The sequence below is a fragment of the Nomascus leucogenys genome, chromosome 11 (genome assembly GCF_006542625.1).
Source record: "Nomascus leucogenys isolate Asia chromosome 11, Asia_NLE_v1, whole genome shotgun sequence".
Taxonomy (NCBI): Eukaryota; Metazoa; Chordata; class Mammalia; order Primates; family Hylobatidae; genus Nomascus; species Nomascus leucogenys.
In genome coordinates, this window is record NC_044391.1 from 4,723,982 (window position 1) to 4,750,164 (window position 26,183).

General features: G+C 37.1%; 1 protein-coding gene across 2 annotated transcripts in view; it reads right to left on the minus strand.

Annotated features, from left to right (window-relative positions):
- Window positions 1-1,164: 1,164 nt before the first annotated feature.
- Window positions 1,165-26,183, minus strand: part of MKKS (McKusick-Kaufman syndrome) — a 29,418-nt gene continuing 4,399 nt past the window's right edge. The window contains exons 2-6 of one of the 2 annotated variants that reach the window (XM_003252714.4): window positions 16,624-16,854; window positions 8,695-10,096; window positions 4,768-4,943; window positions 3,758-3,868; window positions 1,304-1,807 (exon numbers count right to left, since the gene is read on the minus strand). In XM_003252714.4, coding sequence (XP_003252762.2) covers window positions 1,367-1,807; window positions 3,758-3,868; window positions 4,768-4,943; window positions 8,695-9,679 — 1,713 coding nt within the window. In that variant the 5' untranslated portion in view covers window positions 9,680-10,096; window positions 16,624-16,854 and the 3' untranslated portion in view covers window positions 1,304-1,366. Of the gene's footprint in view, window positions 1,808-3,757; window positions 3,869-4,767; window positions 4,944-8,694; window positions 10,097-16,623; window positions 16,855-26,183 lie in introns of both variants that reach the window. The other variant, XM_030821987.1, reaches the window with a different exon arrangement.

Sequence of the window (26,183 nt, forward strand, 5' to 3'; positions counted from 1 at the left end):
TACATGGATGGCATTGCTGCTTGTATTGCTAGTTTTTTCCTTTGACTCAGTAAAAATTCTTTTTGATTACAAGAATATTAGAGGAAATTGTTTAACAATTCTATTTCTCTTTATCGTGGCTATAGATCTGATCATTGATTATTAGGTTGGTTCGTTTCCCAAAAATTTCCAAAATATTTTCCTCAAGTTTAATATAACATTTGTTATAGCTCCATGCTTATTCATGTGGCTGCCTTCTGTATTTCTTCTTCAATTTATCAATACATCTTATATCTGCGTAAAATTCAAACTACATCCCTTGGTGAAACATAATGTCTCTACTTTGAACATGGGAGCTTTTCTACTTTCTTTTTCATACTATTGACTAGAGAAGTAACTTCCCCTTCCTTCATGCTGCTTTCTGAAGTCCTGGTAGAATACTCCTTATTGTCCTTCCTTTTTCTATCAGTCTGTGGTTCTCAAACAACAATTTTGCTCTTCGGGGGACATTTGGCAATGTCTGGAAACATTTTTGGTTGTCACAACAGGAGAGTGCTACTGGCATCTAGTGTGCAGAGGCCAGGGATGCTGCCAAATAAGCTGTAATGCACAGGGCAGCCTCCGTACAACAAAGAATTATGGGGTCCAGAATGTCAATAATGCCAAGGTTGAGAAACCCCAGTGTAAAACAAACCAGTTCTTCCTCCCACTTTAAAAATGAAGACATTACAATGTTGCTTTAGCCTTGGTTACTATATAAATCTACTTTTTTTCCTCCAAAAGCAAACATTTCCCCAAAATAACAAAAATGTGGAGTTGTGATATAAACTAGAAATTGCAGGCAAACCAGGTTCTACTCAATTACCTAACCACTGAAGAATATAGCTTGAGATAAAGGGCATGGAGAAAAGTGAAATTTTACTAAATGTGCAGTTTGAATACTTCTTTTGATTGAGCAATATATAGTGAATGTTTTGTGACACTTTGAGATCTAGTTTTATACTTTAAGCATATGTAATTACTATTAACTAGAAAATATCTAAAATATGTATATCCAAACTAGAGCATGGATTAGGAGTCTTTTTTATTTGTTTGTTCTCAAAATGATGCCAACATAACAAAAATTTAGAACAATGTACAGCAGCCGCTATAGAATCCCTAAGATAACTATAATATTTTAAAATAATGCTTCATATTTTTATTATTTCATGGCATTTCTATTCACGAATCACCTTTTTCCCTAAATAAGTGTATCTATAATTTTATGAGTCGTTTGTCCAAATATGTAGAACAGGCCTTTGGGAGAGAACAAATACACTCACAATTTTTCTTAATTGCCAACAGACTAGTTTATTTGTTTCTTTTGTAATACAAACATGCTATTCTCTTAGTTTTTATCTTCAATAACATATGAAAGATCCAAAATCAAATTGGCTGTCTCTACAGCCACCTGTAGGCCACTAAGCTTTGCAGTCAAACAGTCCAAGGTTAGGTTGCTGGCTGAGCCCATAGCTTCACGTGGAAGGCAGCTTTGTGGCACAAACGGACGACGTGTGCTTCTTAAGAAACACCAGTTGAGGTCTTCCTGGCTATTGTACAATCCACAGCCACACTGTGAAAGCAAATCTGGCCAGTTAGCAACACAGGGAGAATCTGCCTGAACTGACCAAAGGTGTCCATACTTCACGTCAGTGAGAATTTCACCTCCATCATGTTCTAAAGAGCCAACAACAGATTCTAGGGCACTGCAAAATGCTTCAGCAATTAATTGAAGTTCCGTTTGAGTACATTCATCATCTTTGAGAATGCTTTCTGGGTAGTTGTGAGTCTAAAGAGTAATAAAAACATTGAAAACACATACAAAGCAATTAATATAAAATGTTTCAGAAAAATAAGATACTGAATCAAAATCTTCTTCCTAAAGTTACTACTTACTTTCATTTAATTTGGGGTTTGGCACAATACTAATGGGCTTGTATGGGTCAGCCGGCCAGCCTGCAAACACTTAACTAGGTTGGTTATAGTAAAAATGTATTAAAAATGTATATACTACCAGTCATGTTACCAGAATGAGTGAATCAGAATAACCCCACCATCAGCTTATTCTGAATGAGGCTTAGTAGTGCCTCCTTAATACATGAAGGACTAGGCATAATGTATGTATTACAGGTTTTTCTGCACACAGGAGGAAGTTCTTGAAGACTGATGTCCCAAATGGAGTACTTATTTATCTCTGCAAAATGTTTGAGATTTGTTTAAAATGAGAATGCACATATTTTTATTTGGAAATCATGACGTAAATTTTCATATCAATGTTTTAAAAATGAATATTATTCTCTTTAAATTAATGAAAAGGTAATAAGACCTTAAACAGTCTTCTGGTTCCACTATTTAAAAATGTTTATCCTAGAAATTCCATGATAAAAAGAAAAATTAACATATAGCCATGCACCACATACACCAACGCTTCAGTCAATGACAGACCGCATACACAACAGTGGTCCCATAAGATTATAAGGCCATATTTTTACTAACCTTTTCTATGTTTTGATATGTTTAGATACACAAATACCATTGTGTTACAATTACCTACAGTATTCAGTACAGTAATATGCTGTAAGGGTTTGTAGCCTAGGAGCAATAGGCTATACCACATAGCTTAGGAGTGTGGTAGGCTCTACTATGTAGGTTTGTGCAAGTACACCGTATACTGTTTACACAACAATATTGCCTAATGATGCATTTCTCAGAATACATCTTTGTTGTTAAGCAACATGTCTGTATTAGCAAACTAATCACTGAATGATGGGTTAAAAAGTCCATATCTTAACTGCTTAAAAACAGTGACTACTTTCCTACTCTAGACACCTCCTTCCTCCAAAAAACTTTCTCTAGTTTACTCAATTCCATTTCAGAATACATTATTGTCCATTCAGCACCAATAGATTGGCACAAATTTTGTTTTCCATAATGTATATTCTGATAACTTTTCATGAATGTGCTTTATCTTCAAAGAGATTCTAAGTTATTTGGGGAAGGACAGGGCATGTTTACCCAATGAATCAATTGCTAATATCTGGAAAACACCTATACCTTTTCCTATCCATTTTCAAATAAAGTAGGCCAGTACTTATGAAATAATCAGAACAACAGTGCACTAAACTTATCTGAGAGCTGTCAGGAAATGGAGTTTCCTAGACTAATCAAACAATTCTATTTAGTAGAATTAATAAATAACATACATAAATACCAATTTTAAAATTATAATAGAATCTAATATGTGAACTGCTTAAATAAATGAAACTGTTCTCTTGATGCTCTAGAAGATACTGAAGTATTCTGCAGAAACTTGGCCCTTTTGTTTGTGAACATCAATTATTACTGTATTGCAGCAGTTAAGACCTCTAAGAGAACTGCCAATAACAGAATGCTGGCTTCAACATGCAGAACATGTAGACAATACTCGAAGAACGTGATCATTTGCTAAAATATGATTTTTATAATAATCATTGTAATAAGGATATTACCTTGTATTTACCTTGTTATTTCCCTCAAGTGTTTTTGATTATGTATTTTATTTAGACTACTGAAAAATTCAGTGTTAAAGGTTACAAGTTTACCTATATAACAAACCTATACATGCACCCCTGAACCTAAAAGTTAAAACAAACAAACAAACAAACAAAAAGACTATAGGATATTATGATTTTGGCTTATTATCTCAGAAAACAAAAGTTGCTGAGAATTCAGGTAATCCGAAGAGGATTATCTTATGTACCTTGTGTCTGATATATGCAGCCAAATGAGTTTCAGTACAGCCACCTCCCAACAAAGCCCATGGTTCCTTGAGTGTTAACTGCAGGACATGCAGTGCCGTCTGACATGTGAGCTAAGAAAAAACCCAAATCATCAGAATCAGACGTTCACATCATAAACACACACAAAAAATCATACTCTCAAAGCATCACAGTGAATACAAAGAGTGTGATTTTAATTACAAAAGAACAAAACTTGTATTGTGCCAAGGTTGTCATGTGATTAATACATTCTGAATAGTAAGGTTTAGAGATTAAAGGAAGATACTTTAGTCAGAAGTTTGTTTTCATGGAGCCAGATTAGTATTTTCTTTCATATACCCTTAGTTCTTCAAATTGAGACTGACAAATATATGGCCTCAAAATACCTGGGTCAACAAGGTTTGCTGGCACTTCCACTAAAAAAATTATTTCAGTCTAAATAATAAATTTATTTTGAATTGTTTTGGAAATAATACAGTTACATCCCAGCAATAATAAATTAAAAATCACGCAGACCTTTAACATTTACTAAGGATATATCCTTGAGCATACATGAATCTTTAAAACTTGTGACCAATCTGATAGATTATCATTTCCCTTGTATAAAAGTTGCATGTATTATTGCTGGCAGAGAACAGGAAACTCTGCTAAGAAGTGGATGATGGGTATTGACTGGGGAACTCATTTTCCAAGTGAATTATTTATACACATTAGCATCAAAGACTACACAATTCAAGTTAATTTCTTAGAAAAGTTCACGTCAAGGGCCTTTTAGGTTTCTAGTAAATAGTAGAAATAATAAATGGCAACACACGCCAAATTTATTATAATGCCACAGGCATTTACATCAGCTTGTGACTTTGCATCAATCATTTTAATTTTTGCTTTCTATACTACCTAGGGAAGCTACGAAAAAAAAAATCATAATAACTATTGAGTGACTAATTCCTCCCTCAGCCCCTGCATATGGAATTCAAAGTTCATTATCTACCTTCAGCTCATCCCAGGCAGTGTCATTTCTGTTGCAGAGAAGCAAGCTGCAGATTGTTGCTTCATTAGGAATAAGATGAAAAAAATGTTTGGAGCCAAATTTTGCAGTGCACACATCTTTCACACTTCCATAACTATTAGGAGATATTGAGCCTAGGGATCCAATAGGCTGTGTTCCTATTTTTCAAAGATGAGAAAATACAAGATGTATAAGCAAAAGTGGAGCAAACAACCATTTAAAAGTATATTTATTCCTAGCCAACATAAAAGCCCCACAAGCATATAATTTAAAATATAAAATATAGGATAAATAAGATGAATCTTCCTAAATTGCTAGGTTATATTCTGCTATTAAAATGATATACAAATAAAGTAAAGTAGAAGTTATTTTGGTTTACAGATCTCTTTGAAAATCTTTTAGAAGTCATTTTGTACTCTCTTCCCAGAAAAGGGCACATACAATTTTGCATACATTTTCAAGGAATTCAGAAAACCCTCAAAGCCCATTCAGGGTTTAGAGACCCCAAATTAAGAACTTCACTAATTTGGATTAAGGGTGATGTGACAGGCTGTTTTTTTAAAAGGCATTATTATTTTCAATTTAAAATAAATGCTGCTATCCAAATAGCTGCGTAGTTGAATTCCTCCGGGACTCTACATAGTGAATATGTTAAGAATTATTTTTTTGTCTAGCAACTATTTATAAAATAGCTAACGGAATTATGCCAAAATAAAGTGACATGCTTATTTCACTTTGTTATTATTTGATATAGTAAGTATTTTGTCCTCCTACCTGCACATGTAAAATAGTGAAGTTTTATAAACCACAAGTAAAAACATGAATAAAGAAGTTAGGGTGACTTGAATTTTCCAAATCTCCAAATGTAATGGAAGTTATATAAGAAAAGAAACCTACACCAAACTCCTACAAGAAACAATACTAAAGTCTAAAGCTGTAATTCTGAGCCATTCACCCCTTTGAACTAGTTTCCTTTTCTTTCAGACTCACCTTTAAAAGATGGTTTCTTTCAAACTAATGGGGTTTAGTTTGAAAGTCTAAAATGTCGGCCGGGTGTAGTGGCTCATGCCTGTAATCCCAGCACTTTAGGAGGCTGAGGCAGGCATCGCCTGAGGTCAGGAGTTTGAGACCAGCCCGGCCAATGTGGTGAAACCCCGTCTCTACTAAAAATACAAAAACTAGCAGGGCATGGTGGCAGGTGCTTGTAATCGCAGCTGCTTGGGAGGCTGAGGCAGGAGAATCACTTGAATCCGGGGGGCAGAGGTTGCAGTGAGCAGTGAGCTGAGATTGCACCACTGCACTCTAGCCTGGGCAACAGAGCAAGACTCTGTCTCAAAAAAAAAAAAAAAAAAAAAGAATATGAAATGTCTAAAAACATTTCCATCTCAAAAAATTTATAGAATATAATCACTAAACAATTTCACTTATTTGAATATTGTTTACTTCTGAAGTCTTCAAGAATAATGAATACTTTAAAAAAGTGATCTAAGTAAAAAAGCCAAAATCTTATAGTATAATTTCTTTCACATGGTGGGAACAACAGATTCTGCATGAGAAGACCAGCTCTACTGCTAATCAGCCACTGGATGCTGTCACTCATGTCATTTAACTTTTCTGCCTCCCTCACATCAGAGGCAAGTGGGGATAATAATGCATACTTCACAAATAAATCAAACCAAGTCAAATGTTAAAAATACTCCAGTCCAGGCACGGTGGCTCATGCCTGTAATCCCAGTACTTTGGGAGGCTGAGATGGGTGGATCACCTGAGGTCAGGAGTTCAGGACCAGCCTGACCAATATGGTGAAACCCTGTCTCTACTAAAAATACAAAAAATTAGCCAGGCGTGGTGGCGTGTGCCTGTAGTCCCAGCTACTAGGGAGGCTGAGACAGAATTGCTTGAACCCAAGAGGCAGAGGTTGCAGTGAGCCGAGAATGCACCACTGCACTCCAGCCTGGGCGACAGACTGAGACTCCATCTTAAAAAAAACAAAACAAAACAAAAAAGCAACAAACCCCCGTAAGCTGCAATATGCTTCACATGTGGCACGAATCCACAGTAACACCCACTACACAACCTATATCATTAATAAACAGGAATTTTGTTTGAAGGCCTGAAATGAGGTAATGTTAACTTAGATTACCAGGGGAGATAGGTAAGGCCAAAAACATACTTCATCTACCTAAAAGTTTACCTGCGCTATGTACCTGGTACAGTTCTCCCCCTCTTCTCTTTTTTTCTCAAAAGCTCTCTGCTCCCAAGATCCAGGACTAAAGCTATGGCTATTAATATCATGTTTAGGTATATATTATGGGCTAGTGTGGAAACCCAGCCCCCAGTTACAATATGGTTTCTATGGGAAAATGTTTTTTTTTTTTCTTTTTTTGATAGGGAATCTTGCTGTCACCAGGCTGGAGTGCAGTGGCGCAATCTCGGCTCACTGCAACCTCCACCTCCCGGGTTCAAGCAATTCTCCTGCCTCAGCCTCCCAAGTAGCTGGGATTACAAGCGCTGCCACCACGCCCAGCTAATTTTCTTGTATTTTTAGTAGAGATGGGGTTTCACCATGTTGGCCAGGATGGTCTCAATCTCCTGACCTTGTGATCCGCTCACCTCGGCCTCCCAAAGTGCTGGGATTACAGGCGTGAGCCACCGCCCAGCCCTTTTTGTTTTTTTAGATGTGGTCCTGCTTTGTTGCCCAGGCTGGACTTGAACTCCTCGGCTCAAGTAATCCTCCTGCCTCAACTTCCCAAGTAGCTGAGACTACAGGCATGTACCACACCTGGCTAAATTGTCCCATATTTTAAAAATGAATCTGGAAGACCCAGTATTTACAAGCTGGAAATTACCACATTCACGCAAATCTAGTAGATATTTAAGGGTATCAGTCTGACTTACTATACCAACGATGAGTTCCAAGGAATTATTTCCATTATTAAGAAACTCTACTTTGACTGTCATTTGAGTCTTACAAAGGTAGGGCAATAACTCAGAGATGTTATGTATTCAACACTTGGCATACATACGGCTCCTTGTTGATAATTTATACTAAGACTTTCATTAAATGAACTTTAACAATGGTTTAAGTCTAATAACTTAAAAATTGGAAACAATGCAGACTAAATGATCATCTTTCTGATAGACTGTCAAAGCAGTTAAAGGAATACTGAAAGGTGGCTCAAATCAGGAACTCTTCAGCTTGTCATTTTTCTTTGGCTTTAACACGTCTTATATCTGCTTTTCATTTGCTGAGTTTGTAAAATACAGTGAATTTTTTGCCTATTTTAGTTCTGTATATTACCAAATATATTTCAGTCAATTCAACAAACACTTTAGAACACCTACTGTGGGCCAGGCCTGTAATAGGTGCTGAAAGTAAAAGATGATCTTGGTTCTCAAGGTCAGGTGGAAACAGTTTTGATATAGGTAAAACATAGGTGCATGTACATCCCCCTCCCATGAGAAACAACTACTTAAGGAGAAGTACAGAAGTTTGTTGGAATTATGATAAAGTGAAGAAAAAGGGTCATTCTAGTTGCAAAATTACTTTCTAAATATAACATGATTTAAATTTTGTCAATTGAGGCTGGAGAATTTTGTGTAAAGTATGAAAGACCTTAGGATTATGGGGATGTTAGACTTCTCAACAACCTGCAAAATATTTGGGGGTTAGATTATGATACAGTACATTAGGGGGCTGAAAATACATAGAAAATGGCTACAATCACTGCATTTTTAGTATGTGAACAATACAGGATCTTTTCCAGAAACCTTTGCTGCCAGAAATGATACTGACACATGCTGGGTCAATTTTTCAAGATGTTAACAGTGACACAAACCAAAAATATCTCTGCTCAAAAAAGTGTGATTTATTAACTGTAAGGGGCAAAAGCCAAGAGTGATTTTTACCTGTCATTTTAGTCAGGGGTTCCATCAGAGTCACTCCAATTCTGTCGATGGCAATAATACGATGCATATTGAGAAACTGCTTCAAAGATGGATGTATAACTTTTTGGCACAGGACAAGATCTACGTGGTCACTGATTAGCTGCCTTCCTAGGTTAAGCAGCTGGTCCAAGACTGCATTTTCAAGAGAAACCCCATAACTGACCACCACAGTTCCTTCTCCAGTGTCAGAAATGTCTCCGGATAAAGTTGTACAAAAGAGTGCCACCTTGAGGGCAGTTGATTTTTTGATAGGTAATAGCCTCATTAATTGAACTTCTGACATTTCAATGAGTATCCCAGGTAATACAGTGGAATCTGTAACTCTTTGACCTTTTAAAGGTACAATTAAACTCTTTCCTAAAATGATGTGGCCTTCAGCATTTTCTGGAATTGTAAGCAAAAAGGCTCTCAGGATCAAAGCACTGACATGCTCTGTTTCCTTTCTGGTGAGCATACAGGCAGGTTTACTTGTTAATATACTGCGCACCAAACAAAGGAGGATCTGAGTACTACTAAAGTCGACTGGGATTCGACAACCACAGGTCTCAGACTTGAGATAACTAATGCAAAGACTCAAAAGATGTTTATTTAATCTAATGACAGTGGTGGGTGTCAAGCCTAATCTCTGAACATTTTCAATCAGGTTGCAGCAAAGAATGGCTGTGAATAAGCCACAATCACTGAAGCTTGACACATGATTCTGTATGGAGGTGGTCAGGATCTTTAAAACGGGATGTGTGACCAAAAGGTGACTGAGCAGCGCGGAGGACTGTGAGGTTGTGCACACGTAACCTCCGAAGCCATTGTGCAGCTGCTTCAGCCTACCCGAAGGGCCATAGCACGATGTTACAATTCTTTTCCAGACAGAAAGTGTGCTCCGGACTCTCTCAGTTGTCAGTGGTTCACTCTTACACAATGATGGCTTCTTAGCTTCCAAACGAGACATCTTACTTCAGGTGGTAACTAGTGAAGACCGTTTTTATTTTGTAAACCACATTTTTCTATTTATTGCATTATCATGTTTTAACATTAAAAATTATTCTTTAGGAATTAAAGTATGAATATGCAGCATTGTGGCTATAAAATCAAAAAGTTCAAAGTTTATGAAGCTAATCAGCATAGAATGATTTAATGACAAATTAGTAATCCCAAATGTTTATTTTACTTCACTCTTCAATACTCTTTTGTTTGCTTTGAGACTGAAATTTTACAGACTGCTTTGCAGACCTCTGTAAAAAGTATGTTCCAAGATGGACACCTATGAAAGATAGTCCAGCTACAAGAAGCCAGTTCTTTCTAATCCAACTGGTATTTTTCATCTCTTCTTTCGATATGAAGCTCAGATTCAAAGCTGCTTCTTTATCTAATAAATAAAAAAAAAACATTTTAGAGAAATACTTCCCAAGCATTTTGTAGACTGCAGTTTACTAATTTATTCTAATGCTCTGCTGCCTTTTTAGAAAAAGGAACTACTAACTGGCACAAACCTCCAGAAAACGAGAAAGGTAAACCAACTTTGACTTAAAATTCCTTTATTCTTCAATAAATCCCCTCTACAAGAAAAAGTGCTTGTATTTCAGTGATTCTGTAAGGCACAACAACATGGCTAGAAAGCTTACAGCACAGTTATTTGAATATGGCATGCTTCTAGGAGAGAAATGCTACAATATAAAACACAGAATTAGGTCTCTGAGTCTGTTTTTTTTTTTGAGATGGAGTTTCGCTCTTGTTGCCCAGGCTGGAGTGCAATGGCGTGATCTTGGCTCACCACAACCTCAGCCTCCTGGGTTCAAGCAATTCTCCCGCCTCACCCTCCTCAGTGGCAGGGATTACAGGCATGCGCCACCATGCCCAGCTAATTTTGTACTTTTAGTAGAGATGGGGTTTCTCCATGTTTGTCAGGTTGGTCTCGAACTCCTGACCTCAGGTGATCCGCCCACCTCTGCCTCCCAAAGTGCTGGGATTACAGGTGTGAGCCACTGTGCCCGGCAAGTCTCTGAGTCTTAAAAGAAGTCCCAAATATTTTTATTCTCCAACATGAAGATTTAATATTATGTTTTTATCTATAATTGTGGTTTGCTTGGAAACTTTAGGTTTGAACAGAAGCGCATTTACATCAAGTCATGTTTGTAAATAATTATAAAAACAAGATAGCTGTTGGCATGTCTACTGCAGAAACTTACTAATGTATAGTCTATATCTAGCTGAATAAATCTGCACAACACATTGTACCAAAAAACAAACCACGTTTTAAACACCTGGCTAAAGTCAGAGCTAATTTTCTATCATTTTACTTTATCAATCAATGATTTTCAGTTTTGGAAGTCCTAGTCAACTAATCCTCCCCAAAGCACTGGTTAATGACAGTACATGCAAAAACCAAGGGATATGCTGGCTAACAACAATAAAAATAGGATCTGAGTTGCAATTCAATTTCAAAGTCTAAATACTATAAAATGTTATCTATCAAAAGGACGTGTAGAAATACAATTCTAGTTTCCTTAACAAGGTAGTGTCCTTGTTAAAAAAAAAAAAGTGTGCCTTGAGGCATAAATTCCTGACACATTAATAATAATGTGTGAAAAAAATAAAAATGTTAGATCATAGATCTTATCTGTTGAGGCCTGGTGTTTTAAAGGTATATTATTAGTTAGTATGTCCAGGAATATGCTGAGTATGGTAGTGTCCAGGAGAGCATTTAGCATAAATGAAACAAATCTATTTAGCCTAAAGTACTTCCTAAAAGTAGGCTACAGCATAGTATGGTGATCAGACCAAAATCTTGATTTGAAGATGTGCAAAAAGGTGGGCAGAACAAGGGAATGTTATGCAAATGTTATTTTGGTTACTGTTCCCAATTTAGCTAAAGGGCTGTAACCATGGCAACTGGGCCCAAATAAAGTAAGGGCAATGATGGTCAGCTTTCTTCCTGTGGTGATAAAGCCATTGTCAACTTTTGTATGGCATGAGGAGGGAAAGAAAAATCGGTTTATTGATGCCAGAAACAGCCAAGGTACTTAAATATTTCAATGGCTACTTCAGATTCAGCAAAATCTGAGAAATACATTTAAATGAAACCTCATAAACTGACTTCTATATGTTAATTTGCACGTTAAAACTTACACACACACACACACCCCCCCACGATAAAAACTATGATTAAGAAAATCGTTTTTCTAGTTAGAACATTTTCAATACTTAATAGTGACATGTAACTTTTCAAAAACAGAATGCCATGTTGGCACCTCTGTCAGTCTTACAGTAACGAGACCAGTACACACGTCTTTTGGCTAGTATTTCATTAAAATGACAAAGAAATCACTGAAAGTATTAGCGACTCCCAAATCATTTTAAAGATGCCAAAACTTATTGACCTGTGGTCACAGGTCCAGACCTGAACAAAAGAAGGTACAAGAAAGAGAAAAAAAAACCAAACCCCTGGGGCTGGTTTATAGAACATGTTTGGAAGTATCAGTTCAACTCTATTAAAACTCTTTCTTCCTAAACAAGGTGCTCCATAATTCCAAGAGTTACCATCAGATGAATGGTCCTGACTATTCTTAGATGCACATGCTTGGCAGATGGGTTTTTGCTGTTGTTGTTGCAGTGATGGATAACTTAATTAAAATAACAGTAAAACTTGCATGACTTCTTCTAAATTAAGAGGTGCACTATAAGATATGATTTAAAGAAAATATAAACAGGTAAAAGTTTTTCCCAAAAGCAAATGGAGTTCTTTGGCAAAAAGAATGATTATAGGTATGAGGTAGGAAATACACAAGGTAAGCTGGGGTCCTTTTCTGCCAAAAAGTAAGGATTTCATTAAAGACTACCTGGGTCATATCACAAGGACAAAGGAAAAACAACAGGAGTCAACTTGGAGAGGATCCAAAATGGGACAACTTTAGCATTAAAAAAAAATGATGACTGCAACAGATTAAGATAACTGAAATATATGCAAACCCACAGGTTCATACTAACACCGAAAACAAAAACCCTAAGCGGCTTGAGCACTCATTATTATAAAAACCAATAAAGGGAATTACAGAGATAAAACATTTATCTTGCTTTCCTTGTATAAATGCATGTTGGGGTAACTGAATAGTTGACGATGGAAAGTTGTTCCAGCTAATAAATGGAGAAGGAATGATAGAATTTGAGCAGCATCATTTGGCAACCCCTAATGAAATAGTGCATTAGACCCATATACGGTGGTTGGTAAATTAAGCCTATGGACCATATCCAGACTGCTGCCTGTTTTCGTAAATTAAGTTTTATTGGAAAGCAGCCACGCTCATTAATTTGTGTACTATGTATGAGTGCTTTTACACTACAATAGAAAGCTGAAGGGTTGGTATAGACACTATATGATCTACAAAGCCTAAAATATTTACTATTTGATCTTTTATAGAAAAAAAGTTTGCCAATTTCTAGGTTATAGCAATGATAATGAATAGTTGCTAATAATTATTAAGTAAAAGATCACCTGGCCACCATGGTGAAACCCTGTCTCTACTAAAAAAATATAAAAAACTAGCCAGGTGTGGTGGTGGGTGCCTGTAATCCCAGTTACTCGGGAGGTTGAAGCAGGAGAATCACTTCAACCCAGGAGGCAGAGGTTGCAGTGAGCTGACATCACCCAACTGCAGCCTGGGTGACAGAGTGAGACTCCATCTTAAACAAACAAAAAAAAAATCAAAGGGGAACTTTATAATGGAAAGCAACACTGCTAACTTGCCTGTTAGTTTTAGCAACACTGGCTAGACGCAGTGGCTCTTGCCAGTAATCCCATCACTTTGGGAGGCCAAGGCAGGAGGACTGCTTGAGGCCAGAAATTTGAGACCAGCCTGGGCAACACAGCAAGACCCTGGTTCTAAAAATATTTTAGAACTTAGCCAGGTGTGGTGGCGGATGCCTGTAGTCCCAGCTACTTGGGATGCTGAGGCTGGAGGATGGCCTATGCCCAAGAGTTTGAGGCTGCAGTGCACTATGATATGCTACTGCACTGTAGCCTGGGTGACAAATCAAGACCCTTCTCTCTAAAAAAAAAAATCAACAACACCATCAAAAGTGGATCAGACATTATATGTGAAACAACATGATTACCTAGGATCTATTCTACAGTACCATCCATGAAGTTTCTTGTTCAAAAAGTAAATTAAAAAAACAAATGAAAGTAGCCTCTTGATATAATTACGAGATTACAGGAAATAGGGGAGAGAAAGAGGAAACTGTTAAATGACAAGATGAGGAAGCAATCAACCAAACTGAGAATGTGGGAGTTTTTTTAAAAGGCAGATTTAGGAGGGGAATTGAAAAGAGAGATTATCTATCAAATGCAATATGTAGACCTTGTTTGGATCCTGAGTCCAACAAACCACCTGAAAAGATTTCTTTAAGACAAATTCAGAAATATAAACATGGCCTTGGGTATCAAATTGTAGGTAAAGAGTCACTGTTAAGTTTTTCTGGGTGATAATGCAAATGTGTTTGTGTATGTGTGTTTATTCTTACTGTTAAAGACACATACTAAAGAACTACATAGTGGAGCTTAAGATTTGATGTAAAATATTCTAGCAGTTCAAAAAACAGAGGAAAAGATGGATAAAAGAAGACTGGCAAAATGCTGTTAACTATTAAAGCTGGTTGTGGCAAAATGCCCTTAACTATTAAAGCTGGTTGTGGCAAAATGCCATTAGCTATTAAAGCCAGTTGATGGATACTTGAGGGCTCAATATATTATCCTCTCTCTATTTTGAGGCATGTATGTAATTTTCCATAATGAAAATAAGAATAGAAAATAAGAGACAAATAAATGCATTCTTTTGATGTACTTCAACTATTCGGAATTTGTGTTTAACTTACTCTAAATCCGGCTCTAACTTTTGCTTACTAAAAGCCTGTTTAAATATCTGCTTCTGCTTGCTTGACTGGAAACGTTAGCCTCTAAAACTTTTAACTATTGCTGCACTGGCATCTAAAATCTCTTACTACATTCACCTAACATTTTAGAGGAGATTCTTTTCTCAGCTCTATTTTTCCTCCAAGAGTATTTCTTTTTGCATGAGAAGAAACTACTTAATTTTCTTCCTCCAAAGTTTGGCCATACCTGGCCTCCAAACTATTATGACATCTTTTTGTTCTTTACTTCTTGTCATAAGTACAATATGCATATATAATATAATGGTCTTACTACAGTATGGAAGACTATATATATATAAAAATCCAGCACCTAATACATTCTCTAACTCCCTGCTTATATATATTAAAACTCTTCCTATGAATACAAATTTTATATAGAATGTCCTAAAGTTACTCTTTTAAGTTGTTAAGCTTCTATGTTACTACCTGGCTTTTTATATTTAATAATTGTCTAATATATTAAGCTATGCTCTTCCACTTCTGCTTATGAACATTTAAAAGTAAAATCTTGATTTAAAATATTGTTGAAACCAGTAATTATACCATAAGTCAAAATCTCAGACCAAGGCTTATAAATAAGGAAAACCTTATTGAGGTTCTTCTTCCATAAAGAGCAGAACGTTACACTCATCTATCTTATAACAAAAGTTAGAGCATATTATTCACCTCAAGGTTAGAAAGTAAATTACAATAGAAAATGCTTTACAATTACAGGGTCACAGTTCTTTATCTGAAACTCCTTGGGCCAGATGAGTTTCATAATTCAGAATTTCTTAGATTTTATAAATACAATATAGTGTATGTAACATCCATAATCAATATAATCATAATATAGTATAATGCTATATTATAGTAAATCAAATGTGACAAATGCCAATAAAATTTCTGCAGTGAAACTCAATTTTCATATTAAGTGGAATAACAACAGTAACCTCCCCCATTTATCTATGAGGGATATGTTCCAAGACCACCCAGTGGATGCCTGAAAGTACATATAGCACTAAACTCTAGATATACTATGTTTTCTTCTTGTACACACATACCTATGATAAAGTTCAATTTATAAATTAGGCACAATACTCTTGTGCTTTGGGTCCATTGTGAAGTAAAGTAACGGTTACCTGAAGATATGTGCGGAGATACCACCACAGTTGATCTAACCCAGAGTGCTACTAAGTCACTAACGAGCAGGTAGACAGACAAGGGAATGACTCACGTCCTGGGTGGATGAAGTAGATTTCATCATGCTACTCAGAAATGTGCATAATTTAAAATTTATGAATTGTTTATTTCTGGAATTTTCTATTTAATATTTTCAGACTAGGGTTGACTGCAGGTAACTGAAACTGCAGAAAGCCAAACTGCGGATAAAGGGAGACAACTGCACTGCAAATTGCCTCATGTCAGTTAAGATCAAGTTTTGCTGCCAAAGGAGTGAGGATAAAATGTTTTGGTTTTGAGAACTTTTTGAATTTTGGAATTATGGATAAGGGACTATAGACCTAAATTATAAAACTTCATCCACTTTATTTCAGTGACTCCCAAAAGTAACAAATTATGGTCAAGCTAAAATAGTTGATGTTAAGAAATGAATACAATTAGTTTTGTATTGTTAAAGAAAAAAAAGAACACTAATAGAAGAAAATAATCTTGTATAAATTTGGACTTTTGTGATATATAATGGTAAGGAGTCAGGGGCTCCTTTGCACACATTCATGATCCTGGTGATGCTGCTAGCAAAACTGCCCTTTCCCTTTGCATTCAATTGACTGCCAGGCAAGTGTCAAATGTCTCTGCACAACAAACTTTCTAGAAACAACTGCAGAATAGTATTTTGCCAGTGGGTCATAATAAAAACAACAGGTAACTTGCCAATTTAGGCTTTTCCTTGCCAGAGATCTAAAAGATTGAGTTTCCCATTGTTGGAATGTGCCATATGATTAACCAACCAGATTAAATGGAACTTACCTGAAGATCGCAAGCCTGCTACTTCCCCTGGATTTGGCTCTTCTGAAGATTTGAAAGTCCCAGACTATCTTGCTCAGGAATGTCGTCGTTTCTAGGTATTTGGAAAACAGGGCTGCTCTTGATTCTGTACCACCCCAAATGTATGAGCCCAACTAAAGGGACCATAACAACTAAAACTTTGTAGTCTTTCCACAAGTTCCGAAGGCTCATAGTACTTCAGTATCAGTGTACCTAAGAAAAGGTTACAGTTAGAGGAAAAAAAAACTAAAACCCATAACCTCCTTTTAATTACATTTCTAAATCACTACAAGTAGCATGCTGTACTCTAACAAACGCTGACTGTTAAACATTTTAAATTATAATACATTGCAATGTTAATAAACAAAAAGAGACATGTCATTGACCCAAAGGGAGCAGGCAGTCAGCCTTGGGAAACTTACAGAGCAATACTGACTTTTTGGCAACGATTGTAAAGGAGCAACATTATCTGCTGGAAAAGCTATATGAATCTTTGAAAACACACATGCATGGAGTGTTCTTTAAATATATTAATGTTCTCTGAGCCACAATAGAGTAAGAGCCTTTTTTTAAGTTCTATTTTTTAAAAATTATAATTACAGGCTGAGTGTGGTGGCTCACGCCTATAATCCCAGCACTTTGGGAGGCTGAGGCGGGCAGATCACCTGAGGTCAGGAGTTCCAGACCAGCCTAGCCAACACAGTGAAACTTCTACTAAAAGTACAAGTATTAGTCGGATATGGTGGCGCATGCCTGTAATCCTAGCTACTCAGGAGGCTGAGTCAGGAGACTCGCTTGAACCTGGGAGGTGGAGGTTGCAGTGAGCCAAGATCATGCCACTGCACTAGGCAATAGAATGAGACTCCATCTCAAAAAAAAAAAATTACAATTACATTCAGTCACAATTTTAACAGAAGAATCAAATGGTAATCCACAAATATGCAGTAAGAATTTAGGTTCTATATTCTGACAGGATGTAGTGATAGTGTTTCAACTGCGATTACAACAGCTGAACATGGATTCCAATTGCAGTAAAAGACTTCTGGCTTGGACGCTGAGAATCAGAATGAATTTAATGCCATTTCCACATTTATGTGCAAAACTACTGCATTTTAGAGTGTTTGCCCTGAATCACTAGAAAACCCTACCTTAGAGGGTTATTATCAACCTAGTTTAGACAAAGAAACTGGGGCTAGACAGTTGCCTGGAGTTACAAAGCTAGTTAGATTTTAAAATAGTTTTTTTTTTTGTTTTGTTTTGTTTTTTATTTGGAAAGGATGGAAGTAGGGCCCAGAAAGGCGCTATGTTTGATGATCTGTTGGGTTTGGGAACTCGAATCTGGACAACCTCTAAAGACTCCTTATACTCTTCCTTATACTCTTAATAAGGACTGCTCCACCATCTATGAAACATGCTATGAACTTGGCTCAGTTGTATCTCTGAGTTTTAGTACCATGAAATCTCCTAAATTATTTTTGTCTACATGCCATTAGAAAAAGGTCTGAAAATAATTTCTTATTCCCCCTTTTAAGACTAAAACACAATAGTACTGGGTTAAATAGTCTGAGCCGTCTGTGTTCTGTGTATACATATTAAAAATAATAAAAGATGTTATAGCTATGAACATGTTATTCTTAGCATTATAAATCATTTCTCCCTTTTATAAGGACTTTGTTGCAAAATTTTAATTACTAGATAGAGAAAACATGACCTGCTTTGTAAATGAAAGTATTTTATGGCCTTTTCCTTTTCTAACGTACTCTGGTATACTATATACTTTTTGCAAACTTTAGAGAATACACCTTTTATTGACATGCTTATGTTCCATTTTTAGAGGAAATCAATTATAAATAACTGTGTCATAATTAAATTTCATTGTGAAGTCTGAAGGCAAAAGCCTTTGGGGATTTGAGGGTACAATAAAATAACTGGGGGAGGAATTTAGAGTAATGAGGGAAGAATTCTAGTAAGGGCTACTTACTTATAGGAGGGACAGAGGCTGCACCAAAGGTCAGCTGGCCTGTGTTGATTGATATATGGCATTCTTGTTTGCAAACACCTTAACTAAAGGCCTAGAAGATATTGTTATTCATATCCAGTCTCAATACTTAAGGTGACTTTGCCACCTCTGTTACTCTCAACATGAGGTTATCAAGTTACATTACCCTTTTTTTTTTTTTCTGAGACAGTCTCGCTCTGTCGCCCAAGCTGGAGTGCAGTGGCACGATCTCAGCTCACTGCAAGCTCCACCTCCCGGGTTCACGCCATTCTCCTGCCTCGGCCTCCCCAGTAGCTGGGACTACAGGTGCCCGCCACCACGCCCGGCTAATTTTTTGTATTTTTAGTAGAGACTGGGTTTCACCATGTTAGCCAGGATGGTATCGATCTCCTGACCCTGTGATCCGCCCACCTTGCCCTCCCAAAGTGCTGGGATTACAGGTGTGAGCCACTGCGCTCGGCCCTTCAAGTCACATTACTTTTAAGAGCCATCTCTGCCATTCACCATTTACTTCTCCATGATCATTAACATAACTCAACATTTGTCAGCTTTTTTCTGAACTATAAACTCAAGGAAAAAAAAAACCCTAGCTTATAAAAAGAGATTAGGGCCAGATGCAGTGGCTCATATATGTAATCCTAATACTTTGGGAGCCTGAGGTGGGCAGATCACTTGAGCCTAGGCAACGTGACAAAACCTGTTTCTACAAAAAATACAAAAATTAGCTGGGCATGGTGGCGCATGCCTGTAGTTCCAGCTGCGTGGGGTGGGAGGATCCCTTGGACCTTGGGAGGTTAAGGCTGCAGTGAGCTGAGATAACGCCATTGCACTCCAGCACAGGTGACGAAATGCGACCGTTTCAAAAAAACAAACCAAAAGCAAAAAAGAGACTGGATAGGATAAAAGGATGTAATAATAAAATTGAGATTTGTAAGTCAAGAACTAAAATTAGGAACAAATTAAATGACAATCTGTAACACTAATGTTTGGGAAAGTGTTGTACTACTCTCTCCAGCACAGTGGTTAACAGCACGTAATGACATAGTATGAACCCTCCTTGAGAAGAGTGAAAATTATATACGGTTAGCTCCCTGTAATACTTAGCGAATCTTTGGGTCATCTCCCAGTTAAAGATAAAAGAAATGCTTAATGTTATGTATATTGTGCTTAACAGTCTATTATTCTTTCCATTAGGATAACTTAAGGATCGATGAATCTTTTTCTAGATTTAGGTTTAGTTAAACCTGGAAATTAGTATCTATTTTAACTGAAAACTCTATTTGCTAAACATCACTGAGACTCAGTACAGTATTTCCTGGTTAGTAAATGATGTAGACTGATTTAATGATTAATTGCTTTAATGTTTACTGAACATCTACATGTCCCCACTTCCTCAAATTCTCCATATCTCATATATTGATTTGGCTAATGGGGGTGAGAGAGCAAGTAACTATTTTCTGACAGATAATTCTGTTGTCCTTTGAGAGGCTTGGGAAATGATTAGGATCAGTATGAAAGGGCTTTTCACTTTACAAACTATTTTTACAGTTTTCATTTAATTCACATAAAAACAATAATTGACATAAAAACTAAGTATCACACTGTACATTTTCACTGAGCAAGATGGAATTAGCACTTTAAAATGACATTGGCATATCGTGAGACCTCATCTCTATTTTAAAAGAAAAATATATATATTAAATAAAAAGAAAAAAAAAGGCCAGGCATATTGGCTCACACCTGTTACCCCAGCACTCTAGGAGGCTCAGGCAGGGGGACTGCTTGAGCCCATGAGTTCGAGACTGCCTGGGCAATATAGTGAGACTTCATCTCTATTTTAAAAGAAAAAACATTTAAAAACATTTTTAAAAAGTGACAACTGGCATATAATTTAAACTACTTCATTTCTTTCACTTAATAGTGAAAAATTTCCAGTACACTGGATGTATTCTATTGCCTGCATAACCTCTTCTCAGGGCAAGACACATTAGACCTTACTAGACCTTACTAGCAAAGCTCATTGCTAGTTTTACAAAAAAAAAATTACAGTTTTCAAATTTTATATTTGATATGGTAGTTAGCGAGGTAATGTGTTATTTATTTTGTTTATAAACTCTTGCAGAGCTTTTACTTACAATCAAACATATTTTGGGGATACAATTTTAATTTAGCACTTTTTTTCTTCTTAGTTCCTCTGCAGTTTTTTATAAAATGAAAATTAGGGCTGGGCACGGTGGCTCATGCCTGTAATCTCAGCACTTTGGGAGGCCGAGGCAGGTGGATCACCTGAGGTCAGGAGTTCGAGACCAGTCTGGCCAACATGGTGAAACCCTGTCTCTACTAAAAATACAAAAAATCAGACTGGTGTGGTGTCAGGTGCCTGTAATCCCAGCTACTTGGGAGGCTGAGGCAGAAGAATCACTTGAACCTGGGAGGCGGAGGTTGCAGTGAACTGAAATCACGCCACTGCACTCCCACCTAGGCAACAAGAGCTAAACTCCTTCTCAAAAAAAAAAAAAAAAAAAAAAAAAAATTAGCATTACTGTCCTTTTCTAATAAATATAGCATAGTATAATCTTACTTTTTAAAGTTAGCAAATATAGAAACAAGGAAAGAGAGCTAAAATCTTTTGCGTGTAACAAAAATGTGATCATGATACACATGCTGTTTTGTAATCTCTCTTCCAAAGAATATAAATCTCCATTATCATTTTTAAGAGCTATACAGCATTTGATTGTAATGGAGATATCCTAATTTGACCAATCTGTGATTGAAAGAAATTTGAGATTTTTCAATGCTTTATTGAAAAATATGCTATGGCAATAAATATTTGTGTAAATACTCCAGAGTCCATGCTCAAAGCCTCTATGTGCCACTTTTCAGAATTAACAAATTTCTTGAAAATTAACTCATTTTTCAAATGAACTTGACAAGAAAGTTTTTAAAATCTTGATTTTTAGAAAGGTTCATGATACTGAGAAGCAGACAGACTGGGAGATCCAGTTTGTGAAATAAACTTAAGCTATTTACAGTTTGCCTTGAGATGGTCCTTCCCTCAAAACACTTGGCAAGTCATTCCAAGAGGCATGGACTGTCTTGTGGATACCAGAGATTCTGAGTCTAAAACAAAGATTTCTCAAGAATAAGCTCAAAATGATCAGATGTGATGAGGAGTAACTGGCTAATCCCTAAAATAAGTTAGTGTTTGATGTTTATTTATTGAACTTTTCAAGTTTGGAGCAAAGCAACAAGAGAAATGACAAAGATTTTTGCCACTGCCCTTTCTTATCTTTCTTGCCTGAATCTTCTTTAAACATATTTCTAAAAAAAGACTCCTGTAGAAGGATAGAGAAATCGAGAGACATGAAATGAGATTAGTAAATTTTAGATCAAGTAAAATAGAGTTGATATTTATAGTTTCATTCACTAAAATGTCTTTTGTTAAGTTTAGAAAAAGTTTAGAGACAATCAACATGGTTTATGCTTTTTCATATTCTTCTCTCAAAAATATGGTCTGAAATTATTCAAAAGTTTCATATTTTTCGTTTTGTTTTGCTTTCATAGCAACTTTATGAGATCATTTTATAAATGAGGAAACATTAAATGATTGATTCTAAGATTATTGTCAGTTAACCGTGGCAGTCAATTTAGATTGACTAGTCTTGGCTAGTATTCTACTAAGCAATTTTTCAAGTCAAGAATTAGTGCCCCAGCTTGGGCAGTACCGTCAATCAGAATTTCCAGTGTGTGACCACGGATGAGGGGAACATTTGGAGGGCGTGATGCATACTCTTGAGGATCACTGAGGTCAACTAGCTTGGGGCACCATGCCTGGCATGTTCTTTTTTTTTTCTTTTTTTGGGACAGAGTCTCACTCTGTTGCCCAAGCGGGAATGTAGTGGTGCGATCTCAGCTCACCTCCGCATGCGAGATTTAAGGGATTCTCATACCTCAGCCTCCCAAGTAGCTGAGATTACAGGTGCACGCCACCATGCCCGACTAATTTTTGTATTTTTAGTAGAGACGAGGTTTCACCATGTTGCCCAGGCTGGTCTCAACTCCTAGCCTCAAGTGATATGCCCGCCTCAGCCTCCCAAAGTGCTGGGATTACAGGCATGAGCCATGGGCGCCCCGTGACATGTCCTTGTCGGATTTTCATGTCAGGTATATAAAAGGTTAACAGCTGGCATTTCACTTGTCCAAAATTAGAGGGCATCTTACAGTTCTGGAGGTAAGAAAAAGAAAAAAATTAGAGGGCAAAAGAGTCTATATCCTCCAAAAACACATCCGTGACCTACTAACGGTTGAGATTGGCTGGGTTAGTTCAGTTTTCTTTAATTTAGTTCTCAGTATAGAACGACAGCAAGAGATTAATGAACAGAAGAGGGAGAAGCTTGCTATACTTCTACCTCATTATAAATACTGTAAACTTTTAGAGTAGCTTAAAGGCCAAGAAAACACTGACACACACACACACACACACACACACACACACACACACACACACACCACAAGCAAGGTTAAGGGCAAAAAGGCAATCAAGCTTCCTAGAACTTCCCAAACAGCTGATCTAGCCATCAGATTATTCTATCTAGCATAGTATTAGTTAAAGCCATCAAGTTTTTTTAATTGCTTCCTGCAAAATTAGGCCTAAAACAACTTGGATGCAGGGAATGTTACATCAGAGGTTCTCATTTTGCCTATTGGACTTGCTGGGCGCCATCTGCTGGTCTTTTGGACACAGTGTAAAATGGATTCTTTTTGGTCTTAATTGCTGTTCTGATTTGAAAAAATTGTAATTTTTAAAAACTTCCACTGAATGTAATTTAATCACGAGGAGAACATTAGACAGAATATTAAAAACCAATTAACCCAGCTCTTATGATGATGAAACCTTCTGAAGTTTACTGGAATTGTACTATGCCTTTTCTTTCACAATGACAATGTTGGCTTCAGGTATTTGTGAACTCTTCATTTCTGAATTCTCACCATCAACATTAAAAAGTTATTTTTACCCTCAATTTTTAATACAGCAGTTTGAATTGTGGCATTTTTTTCTGTGTACACAATAGAAAAGGCTGCACGTGGTCTTCAACTGTGCCTATGCAATGAACTGACATGGTAAACAGAACAATCGTTTTCCTTTTTCTTTTCCAACTATATCACCTAAAATAACATTCATTTTGCTGGACTTCTCCAGTCTTGTAAAAACACACACCCCCAAAACAATACTGTAACTCTTAATGAACCCATGGATCATAATTGAGTTCTAAAGTTTCCACTCTGCAAATCCTACCGCCTTCCCCACCAAACCATTCCAGATCAGCTTGACCTATACCCAAGAGCTGGGCTGCTAACAGCATAACTGAGTCGGGAGTGGATCTGCAGTCAGAAGGCCGAAACAGGTATGTGTAAGTATCTTATGTCTTTTGCTATTCCTCCCTGCTCATTGCTGTGAATTTAATGTATTTGTAAAAGAAAAAAAAATATACTGAAAGCATCATAAGTCTTATATGGGGGTTTCACTAATTGTAGGCAGTCTCAAGTACTAAGCAAGTGATTAACAACTAATGAGAAGTGAAAACTAGCTTACTAGCAAGCTATGGTTTATCAGAATGGTTGTAGTGGTTTATGGAGTTGTCTGAGAATCCTATCCCTTCACTGTTTTTACACCCTGGCTGCCATTTGATGCTGGTGATTGGTGGAGGAGAAGGGAGTAGGTATCATGCAGATAGCCAGATTGTTCCAGATCAGATACCTAGATGAATGGGCCTTTAGTGCTACAGCAAACACTTTATGTGTTCCTGGTGTGTTCTGAATCCCTGAAGAGCCCATTTCTACCCTTCATCATTTTCAAGATTTTAATTGTATGCTCCACCTTCATTTCTGCAGATAATCTATTGGCCAGAGGACATTATGGCTATTTAGGTATGAACACCTCTAACTTGCTGTCCCCTTATATAAAAACCTATGCACCTTAGCTCTCAACTAAATCTTCTTCCAGCTGGGCACGGTGGCTCATGCCTGTAATTCCAGCACTCAGGGAGGCTGAGGAAGGTGGGTCACTTGAGGTCAGGATTTTGAGACCAGTTTGGCCAAGATGGTGAAACCCCATTTCTACTAAGAATATGAAAAATTAGCTGGATGTGTGGCGTGCATCTGTAATCCCAGTTACTTGGGAAGCTGAGACAGGAGAATCGCTTGAACCCAGGAGGCAGAGGTTACAGTGAGTCGAGATCGCGCCATTGCATTCCAGCCTAGGTGACACAGCAAGACTCCATCTCAATAAATAAATAAATAAATAAATAAATCTCCTTGCCTGCTGTCAGAAGAACTGGTATTCCTACTACCTATGTTTCAGTCCCACTTTCTACTGCGTCTTTGGGGTTCTAACTTCATTATCCCCTCTCTACCTCCAACCTTCCACTCTTAAGGGCCTTTCTCCTTTGCACAACTACGACTATTTTTCTCCACTGAAAAGAGTCAAAAACAAATTCCCTTAGGCAACTGCCCTTTACCAGTCTTCCTTCCCAGTACTACACAATCTCTTTCCTTTCAAATAATGCATCTTTTCCTAGAGTCACTTCCCATTCCACCTTCAAACCCAAGCAATCTGCTTTTGTTTCATTCTCCATGGAAAGTGTTCTGACCATAAAGATCACCAATCCTTCCCCTTACATAATCTCTCTGTAGCCTTTTGATGTGTTCTTGAGACTCTTAAGCACTCAGGACTCTATACTGTTCCTTCTTAGTCTCCTTTAATAGCCTGCTGGTTTCCATCCGCCTATTCATCCTTATCAAAGATCTGTCTTTGGTAGTCTTTGTTTCCTGGGCGGTCTCATTCAATCCCCAAACTTCTATGATCATGCATCCACTCTGGCTCTCACACGTTCATCTCCAGCTTAGACCCACATAATAAACTGCTACTGTTCACCTTTGAACTAACCGTCCCCACAAATAGTCTCATTTCATGTCATATAAAAATAAGTCCTCTTTCCCTCCCAAACTGCTGTTCCACCTGGATTTCCTGTTTCGTTAACAACAAGCATTATCTACTAAGCCATTCAATTCAGAAATCTGGATATACTGGACTCTGCCCTTTTCCTCATGCTCCTCCTCAACTCACTCAGCACACCCTGCCATTTGACATAAGTGTTTCTTTACATAATCCCTCCTCCCTAGGGTCACAGTCCAGACCCTTGTGCCCTCACATGACCTCGTTGCTTGATTCCAGTAGTTCTCAAAGTGTGGTCCTCTCAACAGTGCCATTAGCAACACCTGGGAATTTATTAGAAATGCAAATTATCAAGTTGCCCCTCCTGACCTACTGAGCCAGAAACTCTAGGGTGGGGTCCAGTAATCTGTTTTAATTAATTCTTAGGTAATTCTGAAGCTAAAGTTTGAGACCCACTGTTCCAATCTACCTCCACTAATACATTCTCTACACTTTTAATATAGCCATCTTGCAAAAAAAAAAACAAAAAAAAATCTGGTTGTATTCCTGCTTTGCTCAGAAGTCTTTAGTGACATTTTTGACTAGAGT